Source organism: Apiospora hydei (genome assembly GCF_038363865.1).
Source record: "Apiospora hydei strain CBS 114990 chromosome Unknown utg000005l_segment0_segment0, whole genome shotgun sequence".
Lineage (NCBI taxonomy): Eukaryota > Fungi > Ascomycota > Sordariomycetes > Amphisphaeriales > Apiosporaceae > Apiospora > Apiospora hydei.
The window spans coordinates 3302442-3319128 of NW_027117364.1; the positions used below are offsets into that span (position 1 = coordinate 3302442).

General features: G+C 55.6%; 8 protein-coding genes across 8 annotated transcripts; 2 read left to right on the top strand and 6 right to left on the bottom strand.

Moving 5' to 3' along the window:
- Positions 1 to 6: 6 nt before the first annotated feature.
- Positions 7 to 312, bottom strand: PG997_006491 (uncharacterized protein; the record flags this gene model as incomplete). The annotated part of the gene is made up of 1 exon (XM_066810806.1): positions 7 to 312. The coding sequence occupies one exon, from the start codon at positions 310 to 312 to the stop codon at positions 7 to 9; it is 306 nt and encodes a 101-aa protein (XP_066669729.1).
- A 712-nt stretch (positions 313 to 1024) lies between these two features.
- PG997_006492 (uncharacterized protein) lies at positions 1025 to 1542 on the bottom strand (the record flags this gene model as incomplete). Its single annotated transcript, XM_066810807.1, has 3 exons — positions 1025 to 1079; positions 1145 to 1198; positions 1397 to 1542. 3 exons carry the CDS (start codon positions 1540 to 1542, stop codon positions 1025 to 1027), a joined length of 255 nt encoding a protein of 84 aa, XP_066669730.1.
- A 1532-nt stretch (positions 1543 to 3074) lies between these two features.
- On the top strand, positions 3075 to 4016 carry PG997_006493 (uncharacterized protein; the record flags this gene model as incomplete). Its single annotated transcript, XM_066810808.1, has 3 exons — positions 3075 to 3355; positions 3443 to 3631; positions 3704 to 4016. The coding sequence occupies 3 exons, from the start codon at positions 3075 to 3077 to the stop codon at positions 4014 to 4016; spliced, it is 783 nt and encodes a 260-aa protein (XP_066669731.1).
- Positions 4017 to 4222: 206 nt separating this feature from the next.
- Positions 4223 to 5538, bottom strand: PG997_006494 (PCI domain-containing protein; the record flags this gene model as incomplete). The annotated part of the gene is made up of 2 exons (XM_066810809.1): positions 4223 to 4252; positions 4309 to 5538. 2 exons carry the CDS (start codon positions 5536 to 5538, stop codon positions 4223 to 4225), a joined length of 1260 nt encoding a protein of 419 aa, XP_066669732.1.
- Positions 5539 to 7832: 2294 nt separating this feature from the next.
- Positions 7833 to 8651, top strand: PG997_006495 (cell surface protein; the record flags this gene model as incomplete). The annotated part of the gene is made up of 1 exon (XM_066810810.1): positions 7833 to 8651. One exon carries the CDS (start codon positions 7833 to 7835, stop codon positions 8649 to 8651), a length of 819 nt encoding a protein of 272 aa, XP_066669733.1.
- Positions 8652 to 9390: 739 nt separating this feature from the next.
- Positions 9391 to 10972, bottom strand: PG997_006496 (uncharacterized protein; the record flags this gene model as incomplete). The annotated part of the gene is made up of 3 exons (XM_066810811.1): positions 9391 to 9899; positions 10067 to 10879; positions 10960 to 10972. 3 exons carry the CDS (start codon positions 10970 to 10972, stop codon positions 9391 to 9393), a joined length of 1335 nt encoding a protein of 444 aa, XP_066669734.1.
- Positions 10973 to 12646: 1674 nt separating this feature from the next.
- Positions 12647 to 14560, bottom strand: PG997_006497 (uncharacterized protein; the record flags this gene model as incomplete). The annotated part of the gene is made up of 1 exon (XM_066810812.1): positions 12647 to 14560. The coding sequence occupies one exon, from the start codon at positions 14558 to 14560 to the stop codon at positions 12647 to 12649; it is 1914 nt and encodes a 637-aa protein (XP_066669735.1).
- Positions 14561 to 14703: 143 nt separating this feature from the next.
- Positions 14704 to 15090, bottom strand: PG997_006498 (uncharacterized protein; the record flags this gene model as incomplete). Its single annotated transcript, XM_066810813.1, has 1 exon — positions 14704 to 15090. One exon carries the CDS (start codon positions 15088 to 15090, stop codon positions 14704 to 14706), a length of 387 nt encoding a protein of 128 aa, XP_066669736.1.
- Positions 15091 to 16687: the final 1597 nt, after the last annotated feature.

The window sequence follows — 16687 nt, forward strand, 5'->3', positions numbered from 1 at the left end:
CGTTCATCAGTGCACCATCCCCGCCGCCACCGCCGCCGCCCCAGCCGCGACGCCGAACACGACCGGCATCCCCAACATGTCGGCCATCTCGGCGGCCCCCGCGGTGACGGCGGCCGGGGTGGAGGAGGTGGCCGAGTACGGGACCGTTTTGGTGAAGGTGATGGTCGAGCAGCTTGTGGTCACCGTCGAGGTGCTGGCGGCGTCCCTGGCGGCGTCCCTGGCGGCGTCCCTGGCGGCGACGGCCTTGGCGGTGGCGGAGAAGGGGGCCAGGGCGAGGAGGGCGGTGAGGATCTTGGTCTTGAGGGGTGCCATTTTTGCTTTTTTGTGAAAATGAGAAGTTCTCGTTACTGGAAAAGGAGCGAAGAGTATTTGGGTTTGGTATTTGGATGTCTGGGTGTTGTTGGTTGGTGGTGGTTATGGAGTTCCGTCTTTGAGAGTTGAAGATTGCAGACAGAAAATACTCGAGGGAAAAGGACGTTCTGGAAGCTGGGTTTTAAATCGATTGACGGCCATGTTGTTGTTACTTTTGTGTGAGTTGCATGTTGCATGTGCGAGTCCTACGTGTGATTGAAAACGGTGCGATTTGCATGATGGGTGGCTGGAGGTGACATGAATCTCGTTTGCCATGGCACGAGTAGTACCAATCACTACGTGTCACGCAACTCCTCGTTGTCTTTTCTACATCACACAACCAAGACAGATTGAATGAATGGTGCAATCTAAAGGGGGCAAACGAGCCCAAGTCCCACACCGGGAGTACTTGTACACCAAACACGTTGAATCGGTCTCGGCACTGGGTTAAGGGGGTCGTCCACGGTCGTCCACGTCCCACGGAAGAAGATTGCATCCGATTTGAAATCTGCATTTCGACAGCAAAAGACTCGATCATTCCGCGAAATTGATGTACTCATTCATATGAAAGTTATCTATTGATGTACGGGAGCTTGGTATAACTTCATCTGTGAGTACTAGCAAATCCCCGACGGGCGAGCCACTGACGCACGTGCTGCTTCACGTGCAGTTTCTACTCATCAGGCTCGGCCTTGATGTCGAAGTCGTCCTCAGCGAACGCGCGCTTTCTGCCATGGGTGTCAGTTACACTGGACGCTTCTTGTTTGGACTATGCCCAGCGAGAGACACTTACTTCTTGTCTGGCTCCTCGGCGATCTCAAAGTCATCCTCGGCGAAGTCACGCTTCCTGTTTCGACGTCAGTTTATGATTGCCTTAACTAGTTGTAGGGGGCCAGGGAAAGGGCAAGAACGTACTTCTTGTCCGGCTCGGGGAAATGTCGAAGTCATCCTCGGCAAAGTCACGCTTGCTATATGCCCCATCTGTCAGCATCATATCATGTAGACCCAACTGATAGGGGGTGGGTATTGAGGGTTTGAGACATACACGAAGTCAGGCTCCTCCTTGATCTCAAAATCATCATTGGCAAACTCGGCACGAGAGGCCAGGGCCTTGTCACCAGCCGGGGCGGGCGCGGCGGGAAGGGCCGCCACGGCAGCAATGAGCGAAGTGACGAAGAGTGTGACACGCATGTTGGCGGTACGGGGCGACAGATCAACTTTTAGTAAGGAGAGTAGGTATACGAAAGCAAAGACAAGCACAGCTTGTAAAAGACTTGAGGAGCACGATGTGACTGGCACAAAATGGAAAGTATGAGTGATGGGTTCGAATGAAGGAATACGAGCAGAAAAGAGTCAGTCGAACACGAAGGGACGCCTCCGTTTTTAAGCATAACATATCAGAGCGAGGCCCAGCGAGGACGCCATCTGGCTAAGCCGCGGGACTACGTAATGGCAAGGGTCGATGCCTCATCTACGCAGGCGTTCCAGATGTCGCCGATGTTCTCGATTAGCTGGCGGTATTCGCATCGAATGCCGTCGAAGGTAAAGCTCAAGTGGCGATGCGCTTGATACAGAGGAGAAACTCGAGCCGGGAAGTCCAATCGTTTGCCAGGTCTGGGCGAACCCGTCCGATCGGGTAGGCCAACATTGCTGAATGGAAGTTTAGACTTCGCGATGGGCCAAGATGCCGCTGGGTAAGCTCGAGGATGGTGTTTGATATGGATCTGAGGTTGAGCATGTCGAACCGAGTTGAAACAGGCCCAGCTACACTCGCTGCCAAGAACCCAGGTTCGGCAATGGCCAACGGTGGGGCCCCTCGCGGGTAACCGCCAGGACGGGATGAGCCCGATACGTAGACACGCACGCCTGCACGTCTACACGTTGTTCTGGCCATTGTTTCATCGTGGCATTGGAAGGGCGGCCTGTTCGGACGAGCCGCACAGCTCGGGGACTCGAGCACGATCACTCAGACGCACAGTCACGCCTCGAAGAAGGAACAGGAGGCAGGGCCACCTTTGTCGATGATGGATGTCTTGCACCCAGCTGTTGCTACCTGCCATAAGGGATCAGGTTGTCTAAGTATGCAAGAGTCGATGGGGAACCAGGTACTGCAATGTATGCAGCCGACCCATGACAATTGATAAAGCATTACGCTTAAATCTCCATGACAGGCATGGTTAATTAGGAGAAGAGAGTGGTACCCAAAGGAAAGGTAGTTGTTGTTCTAGTGTTCCAGTGCTCCCCAGCCCCTGCAAGCCTGCCCAGGAATGGGTGTTCGTTTCCCCCGCCATCTGCTTATCGCGGGCCTGCTGCCTGCCCCTCCACTTATCATGGATCATCTGGTGGGGCTGACTCAACTGACGCAACCCACGCACGCGGTACACCTTCACCAGCCTTACTCACCGTGGCAGCAGGCAGCTCATAACGTACATACAGCAGCCTAAGTGAAAAAGCACTCATTTCGACCGTGAATAACGAGCAATTTATTGCATCACGTCTTTAGAGCAAGCAGTCATTCTCATCAGTTGTGCAGCGTGTTGTCCTGCCACTTATTCCGTATGATCCACCCAGCGTCCTCCTGAACTCACTCACGCGACCGGGCTGTTTATTGCTGCTCGAGTACGTACCCACGGCAACAAACATAACACATCTATTAAGCAACATCTATCTCAAAGCAACAAATCACCGGACTCAGCAGCCAAACCAGCGATTATAAAACGATGATGGCTCCCACCACTCCCCAGAAGAAGCCGCCGGCCACCAAGAAAACGCCCCTGCGGATCCTGTGCCTGGGCGACTCGCTGACGGCCGGGTACCCGGAGATGCATCCCTACGGGGGCCGGCTCGAGGAGGTGCTCGAGGCGGCGGACCCGCGCCTGTCCGTCTCGGTCGACGTGGACGGCGTGCCCGGCGATCAGGTGGCCCATGGCACTTTCCGACGCCGCATGCAGAGCCGGTGGACCGAAGACGAGTACGACTGGACCATTGTGCTGGGCGGGACCAAGTAAGTCTGGCCACCTACTAACGTTTTCCCTGATGAGATATGAAACCGATGCAAAAGGAGATGAGATTAACAGAATGCCTTGCGCAGTGACTTGGCCTGGGGTTTGCCGGAAAAGAACATCTTTGAGGCCCTGCAGACGTGCTGGAACATACCGCTCTCGAAAGGAGGCAAGGTTCTAGCCCTGACGATCCCCGAGTGTGAGTACCAGAACTCCAAGATCGACGACAAAAGGACCCTGGTCAACACATCCATCAAGGCACATAAGCAACGAAACTTGTAAGTCTCATCTCATAGCCAACCAAGTATATGTATGGCCCCTCTTCTTCTTCCTCTTCCTCTAACACCAAGGACAAGCCACACATTTGACCTCTTCGAGGCTCTACCCTATCACACCATGGACCCAAAGGATAGAGGCAGCATATGGGAATACGACGGCCTCCACCTGCGGGCGTCGGGCTACGATCGCATGGGCGAGAAGATCGCCGAGGCCCTGCTCAAGATCATCCAGCTCGAGGAGGCGCAGAACACCGAGATCAGCAGCATCGTCTCGGACGCGCGGCAACGCCGGATGATCGAGGACATGATCTTCGAGGAGGAACGGGGCGACCCCAAACTGCTCAGTCAAGGTTACATTGTGGTGCGGAAGGCCGATTTAGATTAAACCCAATTTTCTCATTTCTATTGGTATAGCTAGAGGCAGACAAGAGTCTATTGTGTCTTGGGCGGATCGCTGAAATCCGCGGAGTAATGGAGTTTATCTTTGGCTCTTCTTCTTCGGGGGGAGTCTCTCTTTTGAGCCGCCTATTCATACGCCTTTAACGCCTTGTATCCAGTTCTCATGATCATTATCTCATCAACTAGCTAGTATTATACCACAAGGTTTGCAGCAACGAAATCCTGGAGGAGTTAGTTGGATTGAAAATAAAAAGATGAGCACTTGAGCATAGACTTACTGGGAATTCCCGCTGCAACGCGTTAGTGATGTTTTCAACCTCTTCTGCCACGGCCTGGACATTGGTGTCCCATCTGCGCATTTCCTTGCCCACGGTCATCTCGGCTCTGCCACTGCCCTTCTCTCCGGAGGCCTCGCCACCCTCGAACCAGATGATTTGGTCAATCTGGTCGATTCTTCCCACGAGTCGGCCCTGCTCAATCATTCGAGCTGTGGTGTCCTCGGCCTTTTCGGCGTCAAGACCCAGTAGCACGCCCAGGGCTTCGAAGCCGATATTGCTGTATAAGCGGGAGGCGCCCAGCAGATTGTGCTCCACGACAGCCTTGGCCAGGACTGTGGATCCGTCCGAGGTGGTGGCAAGCTGGTGAGGCGCGAGCTCCTTGGCGAACTTATCGACTTCAGCTGGGACCAGCAAGCGGTCGAAGAAGATCTTCTCCAGGATGCCAAACTCCTCGAGGTTGACAGATCTCTCGTCCTTGATCAGTCTTCCTAGAGCTCTGCTTCGGAGAGGGCCGGCCGGTGCCAGGATGGCACACTTGACCGCCATGCCGAGTGTATGCGTCCGCTCATCTTCTGAGATGGCCGGAGAGAAGCTGATCTCGTGGTAGGCCTGGCTGGCGGAGAGGAAGGCCCGCTTGGCGTCTTGGATGCGCGCCTGAGAGAGCTTGAAGTGCAGGTTCAGGGCGGGGTCGCTGACGGTGTAGATGACGTTCTTGAGCTTGTTGAGGTAGGTCTCGGCGGTGGTGGTGTCGTCGATCTCGAGGTAGTTGCGGACGATGCGGACCCAGATCTTGACGCGCTCCTCGTTGGTCACCTTGCGCTGGGAGCTGTCGAGGGGGATCTCGGCGAGGACCTTGGCGGCCTCGAGGTTGTCCTCGTTCTGCTCGTGGCCGTCGGCGATGAGCTCGCAGATCTCGGAAGCCTGGTCCAGGTAGGTCGACTGCTGTGCCGAGAGCTGGGCGAGGGTGTACTGGCCGACCTCGATCCAGAGGTCGGCGTTGTCGAAACTCTTGAGGGTGGCGACGAACTGGGAGACGATGGCGCGCACGAGCACGATGCCGATGGAGCCGCTGAAGACGGCCTGCAGGATGGCCCGGAAGTCGTCAGAGATGGTCTGGGGCGACGAGATGGTCTTCAGGTTGTTGAGGAGCTGTTCGAAGGCGGCGGGCTGTTGGTTGTCGGGCAGGGTGCCGGCCTGGGCAATGGCCTCGGAGACCTGGGCACAAGCCATGTCGACGGTAGAGATGCTGTTTCGTAAGTCGAATGCCAGAAAAGCTGCTGTGACGATACGAAAGGCGTTGTGGTTGACGCAATGATTCCAGCCTTGTCGTCTTCCAAAGGCAATCGATTCAGAGAGCTTCTGCCTGACGGGGATTATCGATAGCTTGTAGCTGCGGTTGTTTGGCGGGGTAGGTCCCACACTGACCTTAGGTAGGGACTTTGGGTAGCTTCAACCTCCGGACTCATAGTGGGGTTGGTTCTACAGTCCAGTCTGCAGTGTGCCCAGCAAGCCGCAGTCGCTTGCGCCTGACGACTGTTCCTGAAACTTGGTAAACGATCGGCAACAGCTCCTTCTGTTCAGGGTTTCTTCCGCATCTGTCAAACTGCACACCAACTTCGTCATCTTCTCGCAGGTTGTCAGGCTGGCTACTTACCTTGCAGACTCAATCTTCGGAATTGTTTGGATCGCAACTCAATCTTGCGCACAGGACATCAAGGCTATCACTTCCCAAGCTGGGCAACCTAGCGATCAACGATGCTGAGACGGAAACACGTCGCCCTACATGGCTAACATGGCGAGCTCCTCATCCTTTGGGTTGCTCTTGAAACCTCCCATGAATTTGCGATGGTTGATCGTGTGTTTATCAGAACAAGTTTCGGGTCGTCTCGACTTTCCTGTGCTTCAAGAGGCCCGTGACGCCTTCGTTTTCGCTAAAACTACCACATATACAAGGAGGCCACAGCGCGAGAGTGACCGGATGAATATGTCACGCCTGTCGAATATACATTCTAGCAGTCCAGCTTGGAAACATATGCGAGGTGTACGAACGCTATCTCTTCCGACGATAGCTTCAATGCCATTGGGTCTTTCTCCCATTGCTGCATCGTCGCCTCAACCTGCTGACCTGCCACCATCATCGGCTGTTGAGGAAGCCAACGCTCTCAGGCGAGGCCATCCTCTGCCTCGCGGATAGTGCAACGAAACGAAATACCGACTCAACTTGAAACTGGTTCTTTCACTCCATCTAAAGCTAACCTCCCGGTATTAGGAAGCTCCTTGTCGTTTCTTCTCCTCCCATCTAGGGTTACCAGAGAAGAGACAGGTATCGTGCAGCCCCTTTACATGCACTTCGTGGTTTCGGCACGCCTAGCATGGACGAACATTGTTGCAGATTTGCCATGGCGAAAGTTGCTCTGCCGGTTGTCTGTCTGGTGCGTACGCACATTCGTCTCATGGCTTTTCCGCACTCGCCAGCCTGACCTGTTGACTCGATGCTTCCTTATTGCAGTGAGCCATGGAGCCACTGGTTGGCATGTGGTAAGCTGGGTGCTGACGAGCCTGCCAGGAGTCCAACTGGACGGTAGCAGGTAGCATCGCCGGGTAGGATAGTCGGCTGGCTGGCTGGTGGCCATCTTCCAGGCGCCACAGTCCCATGGCGTCGGGTCGTAGATACGGTCCAGAGCGGGATGCCCACTGATTGGTTCGTGTATTCAAGAGACGTATCCCACACTTTGGATGAACAAGATTTGCCAAGCTACGTCTCTGACCCTTCTCTGACCCTAGCCGCGGGCCAATCCGCGGCTACACTTGCATTAGTCTGATGTGAGGTCTTCAAGATCTGTGCAGAGAAGGTTCAAGGCTATCACGATACAAGGTGTGCTATTCGCAAGTCTGAAAACATCACATTCACAGAGAGCCATCTCGTTGGCCTGTTGGTCTGTTGTTGGGCCTTCAAGACTGAAGGCACGAAACAAGCATGTTTGAGTCTTCACCGTTTGATTGGCCCTGTCACTGTCACCGAGCGCATCCAAGGTACTCTTCCAAGGTACTCTACCAAGTCTCCGGTTCTAGTGGGTTCGGGAAGAATTTACCTTATTGAACGCTTGGTGATACCTTCACAGGCAGAGCCGATGTACAGTTGCACTTGAATCGCATGGAACAATTCCATCTCATCCACGGGTGGCGTCATCCCTGTTGCTCTTTGAGTGGCGTTGTTGTCCCTGGTGTGCCATGGGGGCGTGCCTACGTTTAGCAGACAAGATATCGCCAGGTGCGGCGGCCCGAAAATGCATATAAGTCGGCAGAGATCCCGAGTGATTCCTCGTTCTTTCTTTGGTCAGCATCAGCATCTATTCAAGTAGTCTTACCAGCTTCTCTTCTCTTCACTTTCTTCTTTGCATCCTTGGACCACGATTGATTCGTGCTCACTTTGGTCTTATCCATTCTTTCTTGCTTCTATACGATAGATTCGTATTAATTCTAATCAGCTTCTATTGATTACCTTTATCTCTACCACCGCCAAAATGTACTGCAAGACTTTCATCTTCGCCCTGGCTGCTACGCCTTTCGTCGCCGCTCACGGCAAGGTCGCCGTCGTTCAGGGCGATGCCGGTGGCAACGGCACCGGCCTCGGCATCATGGGCGGCGTCGTCCCCGGCCCCGGCCGCAACGCCGTGACCGAGGTCGACACCACCGTCTTTGGCAGGACCAACATCCAGACCGACGGCCTCGGCAAGACCACCAACGGCGGCAAGAACACGGTCGCCGGCATGAAGCAGGCCATGGCCCAGTCGGGCGACACGCTGCCCCAGGTCTCGGCCAACGGCGGCAAGCTCACGGGTACCTTCCACATCGTCACCACGGACGGCGCCGGCCCGCTGCAGGCTGTCATCGACCCCACCGGCACCGGCGCCTTCAGTCAGGGCCAGGTCCTCCAGGCCTCGACCCAGGTGCCCGGCCGCGGCGGCAACATCCGGCCCCCGCGCGTCCGCAGCGTCGGCCAGCTCTTCACCCGCTCCATGGACGTCATCATGCGCCGCGCGTCCAACGTCAACCAGGACTACCCCATGGCCTTCGACATCCCCGCCGGCACCACCTGCCAGGGCACCATGGGCGACCTGCAGAACGTCTGCCTGGTCAAGATTGCCAACTCGAACCGCGCCGGCCCCTTCGGCGGCGTCATCGCCATGCAGATCGCCAACGGCTCCAGCACGGCCACGCCCGTCCCCGCCACCAGTGCCGGCGCCACCGAGGGCACCACGGGCACTGACGGCACCACGGGCACCAAGGGCGCCAAGGGTGCCGCCAAGGGTGCTAAGGCCGCCCGGTCTTTCCAGGCATAAGCTATTGGACGCAACAACATCCCAAGTAGGGTACAGGTTGGCTGGGTTTACCCGGCTGTCTCTTTGCATTGGGAGATGAGGATGAAGATGTTTGGGTTTTGGGGCGTGAAGTGGTGGATTGGTCGAGATGGGGTGAGGTTGTCTTCTAGGTTGATCTGACGAGGTACGCGGTTGTATATAGTTCGCGCTATCAAACGTCGTCCTCGTTTGAGGGGCTGTGCGAATACAAGACTTTGATGCTCATCTTGCCTGGGGATACCGCTCTTTCCCATATTTATGTTTCCATATGTGCAATGTGTGAATACCAACCTGCTCCGTTAGCCTGAGCCGCTGCCAGGCATCACGGACAGGACACGCCGGAAGACTTTCGTATAATATACCGGCTCGATACTGGTTGGTGGGAGTTGTCTTGGCCGAGGTGCTCTTCAGCACTCGTACGCCGCTCTACTGACGTGCTGGTTAATATTCAACTCACCTTACCAGGTACAACCTTTGCCATGTAATTAAGCGCTCCAAGGCAGTAGAGGCATCAGGACTCACTCCTGCAAACGAACAGCCTCAGAACGGCTTGTGGTAATCATATACAATTTTGTACCTTATCTATCCACTGTCCTGTCATCCAGCTAGGTAGCACAAGTAATATTTACAATGTCATTATCATCCCTTGATCCGGGGACCCCTTTTCTCTAAGCATCTCCATCCTTATTACTCTAGCCGTTGCCGGCTCACCCTCCTCTTCCTATCTCATCCTCATCGTCAACGTCTTCGGCTCGTGGCTCGACCAGACGCTCTGGTCCGCCATCTCGGTCGGCCGGTCCATTGGCGCCTCGACCTCGACGGCGCGCGGCGAGGCGTCTACCTCGTAATGCGACTGGACGAACGTCTCCGGGGGTTTCTGGGGCTGCTGCTGTTGTTGCTGATAGGGGTATTGTTGCTGGTGCGGCGGTTGCGGGAAGTACTGCTGCTGTTGCTGCTGTTGCTGTTGTTGTTGTGTCATGGCGTTTGACGGATTCGAGACGATATAGCCCTCGGTGAAGTTGGAGAAATTGCTGCTGCTGTTGGGCGCGGCTGGTGGTACATGCTGAGAGGAAGGGGAAGGCACTTGGAAATAGTTCGGGTTCGGCGCCGCGCCACTTCCATTATGGTTGTTGATGTCGCTGTTATTGCCCCCCGTCCTCCTCTTTTGTCTTCGCCTCATGAGCATGAAGACCAGCAAACACAGGATGGCGACACCCGCAACACCACCCACTGCCGCACCCGCAATCGTCCCCGCCGCCGTTCCCGTAGACGGCGACGCCGATGAAGAGGGCGGAGGCGTCGTCGTAGGCTGAGCAGCAGCCGAACTACCACTACTATCCTTCCCCGTATCCCCTCCCGCGCCTCCTCCCCGGACGAAGTCGAAGAAGACGAAGGACAAACCCCGCCATTCGTCGACTCCGACAGCATAAACGCCGCGCTCGTGTCGTACCCCCGCCCGTCGACGAGGTACTTCGTATCCGACCCGTTCTTGAGGTAGCAGTTCAGCACCCCGTTCCCGCGGCTGCCGCTCTGGTACGCGATGCCAACGCACCCTTGCGACGCGAACGCGCCGGCGCACGCGTCGAGGCATTGGGTCATGGACGCGGCGTAGACTTTTGAGAGGTCGTCGCGCTTGTAGTCTTGGCCGCAGTAGATTTGGAAGCCATGTTGTTGTTGTTCTTGTTCTTGTTTTTGTTTGCCGTTGCTGCCGTCACTGCCTGAAGAGGAAGAGGAAGAAGAGGACTGGTAACACGACTTGAGACTGTTGCAGTCCGCCTTCGAAGGGGCCGGGACGACGGCGACGGCGCTGTTGTCGTCTTCGTGGCCCCCTCCACCGGAGGAGAGGGAGGCGCTGCTCTTGATGGCGGAGGGGCCCACGAAGTCCTTGCGGTGGCAGTGGGTGCCGTTGTACGTGACGCCGGCACACGTGCCCCGCGTCTTCGTGCACAGGTCCAGGCAGTTGGCGAGGCTGTCGGCGGGCGCCGGGGAGCCCAGGTCGGAGCCGATGATGCTGATGCCGCAGAGCAGGTTGTACTCCATTCCCTTGGAGTCGGCGATCTTGGTGTTGTTGGCGTCGGGGCAGGGCGACGACGACGAGGCGGCCCGCGGCGATAGTGACGCTTCTTCTTCCACTCCTCCTGTCCCTCCGGTCCGGGGCCATAGTAAGCCGCCGCCGTTGCCGGATAGCTTGGGGACGGTGATGATGCTGTCTAGTATTCAGGAGGACGACATTAGTAAGTCGAGTTGACCCCCCACGCGGCAGTAAAGGGCATATTAGTCAATCGCTCACCAAGATCGTCCATGTTTCTCGTATAGTAGTCTTTGCTCTCTGAAAGTGGGTTAACGTGATTAGTTCAACCCGTGTAGGCGGCAGCTGGTCACCAACGAGTGAGATGGAGTCGCTTTCCTTCTCTTTTCTCTTAGTGGGAGGGAGTAGACGAGGAAAAGGGAAAAACGTCGAGCCCATTTCGTAATCAGAACAGCCAATACCCCCTGCACGATAGCATGTCAGCCCGTCGTCGTCCACACACACACACCACAAATTCCCGCGACGGCTGGCCGGGGGTATGTAAGCAAGTAAGCCAGCTCATCTTATTCTCGTTATAGCCCCTGCTATGCCATGCCGAACCCCTGTCTGGGCCAGCTAAAACACAGCCGTCAGCACGAGATCCTACCCGCCAAGGCAAGAGTGTGTCGCGACGGATTCCCAAATAAGCCTCAGCCCGCTGTTGATAATTGCTTTTGCCGGCCGACATGATTGGCTCAGATCGGCTCTGTTGTCGGGAACAGCCCCCAAAGATGCTTCTGTTCTACTCTGCCATGGGGGCGCAGGAACGGGAAGAGACATGGGGGTTTGGGGGCTGCGCCGCGCCAAGTCTCGTTTCTATTGGGCGTACCTCACATGGGCGGAGGATTCCTGTAATGACTTGGACGCATCGTGCACATGGCCCCCAACGGGTTGAGGAATAGCTAGCCCCAGCGACCCAGCCCTGCCAGCCGGGCCAGCCGGTCAGATCCTTTGCTGATCCGCGGAAGACGAATGAAAGGCGCCAACAACGATGATAGGGGTTTAAACCCAGTTTCACGTTCCATACATCTGCGTGCGAGTGTTCGATCCACAAGCCATGTGCTTCGGCATTTCGTGACTTTCATCCAGAAGCAACTAGTTCCAGGGTAGCCCGTTTGGAGGCATCCATCATGCCACTCGCATCCATCGCGCAAGGTCCATGATTATGGCCTGATGCGGGATGAGAATCAGGTGGACCTGAGATCCAAGAAGGGGCCCATTCATAAGGCTACGTACGATTGGGCATAATCCTCCGCTGACCACTGTCTCGAAACGGCAGTCGGAAGCCTTGTCAGCAATTTCCCGTGTAAGACAACACGAAATCAACGCAACTGGCAGATTGGCGATATAACAAGGTAAGTTTCTTCCCCAGTCTTCAGAAGAACTGTCTATACGATACGAAGCTTATTTGTCCATTTCGTTGCCTTGGCTACATAAGTTACATTTCCCTTCTTGGCAATCTCTCCCTCGAGTTGCTGATGATCATGTCCCGCCCCGGAGCCAGGAAGCCTGTTGAACTCTCTCGAGCGGCTGCCCCCGGCACAAACTCCGATAACGCCTTACAGTTATTTATAGACGACGACCCCCCTAATCTTCACAAGCGGACTTTTTTCTTCCCTAATCCAACAGCATTATCCAAGCTTTCGATTTCCTCTCCTTTCCCCCTCTCCCATAACTCCACAGGGCTACCCGCGAGTCACGGTTTTTGTCCAGCAATCCGGGTTTTCTCGCGAAATAGCGCCCCGTAGTGAACTCCTGATCTGATATGTTATAAGTGCAGAATGCCCCAAGGCGGGCATTGCGTAGCGCGGCTCGCGAGGCGCTAAAGCGTCTCGTCCACACCACTCGCTCAGAGCTCCCGAGTCCATTCGGACATCGGCTCGAGCTGAATCCACGGCCCTCTCGCTTCTCAATCATAAGGGAGCCAGGACTCCGACTCGTAGCCCGGCTCCGTCTCTTCGACATCCTTGATGGGATGCAGAAGCATAGGCGGCAGACACGGGCGCCCCCATTTGGCTTCCCATTCGGGTCCTCCGATGCCGGTATCCTCCCAGCCCATCCAGTTGAGGTACAGACGCTGCGGCGGGTTGGCACGGTAGTACCACGTGCTTCCACTGTAACGACCCTCGTGGCCCCACGCCTGAGCGCTCGCAAAGCCACCGGCGTCGCCGTTCGGGCCGCCGTTGAACCATCTGGCCAAGGACTTCGTAGGCCACGACCGGTCAAAGAAGACGGGCATGGGAGCGTAAACCGCCTTGAGGCCGTGGAGCAAGGCGACAGTCTGGGGGCCCATCTCGGAGAAGACGTGGTTACCGCGTTGGTTCTCCACGTGCATAATGTCGAGTAGGCGCTTGGAGACGCGCGACTGGGTGATGATGGTCACCCTCCGCGGTACGTCGACCGTCGCATGTGTGGCATCGCTGAAACCCCATACGAAATCCCAGTTGATCCAGCCGCTGCCAACCGGGTCGAAAATGGGCGCCAGAGTAATCACATCCGCGTCTTCGCCAACGCCCCACTCGTAGTCATCATCTTCGGGGATCTTCACCGGAGGCTTGGGTCCAATAGGGTGGATGAAAGGAAGGGCGGGGGGACCCCAGACCGACCCATTGACGGCATGGCTCTCGACTTCTCTCCTGAAGTCAGTATCGTAATCGCCGTGCATCGCAGGGATGTAGAACCGCTCATTTCGTTCCCACAAGCCACGGCGCGGTTGCTTCCTGGCGAAGCTGACCAGCTTCTCGAGGAAATCGTAGTGATGGCCAGTCAATCTGGAATCCAGCTCCCAGTTCCAAACGTAGTCGAACTCCGGGTACTCTTGCGCAAATCGCTGGACAGACAACCATTGGGCGATGTGGACGCTGGCCTGTTCGGCACCCAGTTTCGGGTACATGGACCTCACAACCTGATCGTCCCAAAGGATCGTCATGTCGGCAAACTCCAAGGGCACGCTGTTGAGCACGACTGTTCGATACGCTTCGTACTTCTCCCAGATCGGAAGGTCGTTGTCCTTGACTTGAACCAACAAGAACACCTGGTACTGGCCGCCAGTACGTAGAGAAAGCTCCGAAATCAGGGAGCGGAGGATATGCTTGTCGTTATCGCTGTACGTCTTTCCAGTATACGTCCGGATGAGAAGGGCGGTTCTCTGCTCCTTGACGGGCTTCTGTCCCGATTCCTTCTCCTCATTTTCCTTGTCGTTTGTGCTTCCTTGGCGTTTGTCATGCTTACCCGACTCTTCCGGTTCGTCTTCGGTGACGCTTCGTCTCCGTCGGTGGCTATGCTTCTTAGCATCTTCCAGGATACTCGGTCGTCTCGAGCGCCGCAGCTCGCTCATAGTCGGCGCGTCCAGGGGCCCATACACCGAGTCGATGAACAAGTTGGGCGGACCTTGCATATGGAAGCGAACCTTGTTCTTGTGAACACACTTTTCCTGCAGCTGGCCCCAGTTGATCGCATCCCACTGGGCCTGCGTCCTCTTGTGGTCTGCGTCTTTCAGAAAGCCGTACGGGCCCAGTCGGGTGTCTCTCTCGAAGCACAAATCCCCGTCAATATCCAGCACGTCGTAGCTGCCAAAGCTCGGTTTGGGGAACAGGCGAGGAGTGCCCTTGAAAACTTTGACGTCGTCCAACAGGGACCCGTCAGGACCGTCGCATTGCATGAATTTGGCCTTCTTCGACTCGACCCAGTCTTTCCCGTTGTATTCCGGATAGGGGTTGAAGATATAAGGTTTCTGAGAAATCCCCTTGACGGGCCCCGCAGGGCTCAACGCAGCTTCATGCGCCGGCTTCCTATTGGCTGTCCTGTTCGCCAATGTCGACATGGTGTTGCCGTATATCGCGAACGCTCCATCTTGGCTGTACCGGCTGTCAGTATGCTGCATCCGTGACTTCTCGGGGAAGAAAAGCAGGAATGGCCGCCAGGTTCCAAGGACCATGCGCCATTGCCATGCGAATAGTGAAAAACCTACGTTTCTAAGGAATAGTATTCCGCCTCGAACTCAGCGCGCTTGTTCCTCTCGGCCTCCTCACGCGCTTCTCGCTCCTGATCTTCAGCGCTCTTCTCCGGCGGCTGGTCCGGCGGAGGAAGGGGCTCTTGTTGTATAGGCTCGCCGGGCTCGAACTTGGCGGTCGACTCGATCTCCGTCTTCCAAGCCGGCTTTTCTCCTCCCTGTTTGTCTTTGCTCGGCCATCCGGTCGCGGGGGCCTGCTTCCCCAGCTTAGCCGGCCATTGCGCCGCGCCGTATTCGCGGACTGTGCTCCGCGACAGGGCCAGGAAGAGGATGACGGCGACGAGAGCGAAAGCGAGGAATCGAGTCGGTCTCGATCGTAGACGACGCGGTATGGCGAGCATGGCGTCTAAAAATAAAGAAAAAAGCAAAAAAAGAAAAAAGAACCGGTGCAGCGATGTGAGACAATTGCGCCGCGTGGTGGGTATGCAGGGTCTCGCTCGTCGGCTGCAGCAGCTATCGTGTAAGCTTAGATGTATGCTAGGTAAAAATATACCATTCTACGGGCTGTATTCGGAAAGCCAGGCGATCAACTCCAGGCAAATCACCCAGTTTTCGACGTCACTGCACGGTAGCAGGTGTGTGTATGTGTGTGTAGTTAAGGAGAGTCGGGATGATTAGACACCAGATTATTAGGTATGCTGTGCAAGGATATGCCAAACCGGTAGTAGGGAGGTCGGGTTAGCGATACAAGGAAGAGATGGGCGACAGGTTTGGTAGAAGAGTGCTGTCGGCACATAGGAGAAGAAGGAGAAGAGGTCAGCGGTGATGAGGTGGATGAGGGAAAACAGCAACGATAAAAAGTGATGACGAAAGCAAACCAAGTAGAAGATGCAAAGAAACAAAGAAGAGGACCCCAGATTCTCCGAGCCAGAACCAGCGAGGAGAATATCGAGGGAGTGGATGAACAAGATCAGACCAAGAGCAGGGGTCATGGGCCAGGCAGGTTGTTTCAGAATGGGGCCTGACTTTTTGCTGCTGCTCTCCTTTATTTAGCAGTTGCAGATCGGCCCATAGCAATTGAATGAACTGATAAAGCCCAGCGCCAACGGCAGCAACATTGGCAATTGGACCACGAGTGACGGGGGTTGCAGGGCAGGCGGCAGGGCAAAGCAAAAGCAGGGGCGACCCAGAAGCTGGGGTTCCAACATCTTGCGCGCTTCAGCGACATGTCGACAAGAAGGCCGGATTGGTTTCCAATCCTGCAGAAGAACTATCGAGTGAGGTATTCACATTGGGTAAGGTACCTACATGTTGACAAATAGCCTTAGCCTTTCGATGGCTCCTGCTTCTGTATGCACCTGCTGTAGGCAATAATTGATTGTAAGCAATGTTATGTAATTACGGGCGCGGTATCACAAGCTGCGGCTCTACAATGTACGACAGACATGGTTTGACCGTTTGACGTCGGGGGCTTGCGGTGGTGACACGGCACCAGTGACCAGTGGAGGGAGCTAGCTCCAGATCCATCTTTGATCTCTTGGCCACGTCAACTCACTTACGACGTACAATCAACCAAATGGGCTTTGATTGATTGATAGTCAGTCCTCCATCGCCTCCCTCCTCCGCCCCTTCATCCGGGACCAAAGTGTGCACAGCAACCCGAGCGGTAAATCCAATCTCCAGTCCGAGTAGTTCCTTTCGCCTCATTCTCTACATGCATACCAGAAGCTAGCTTAGCTAGCCTCCGGCACATTGATTGAGAGGAAGGAGGAAGAATCAGAAGAAACGAAACGCCAGGGGTTAAAGTGGAGGGGTTGTGCAGCAGTGAACTACCGATCTGCCTGTGTGTGCCTGAGAGTCCACCCTGTAGAACACCAGAGCACCAGAGCTAGAACTAGCCCAAGAACCTCTTTAGGGGGATGCGGCAGAGATGGAAAAGGGAAAAAGAAGAAGACAGCAGCCAATGAACAACATCTCGTGAGACCCGAAATCGGCAAC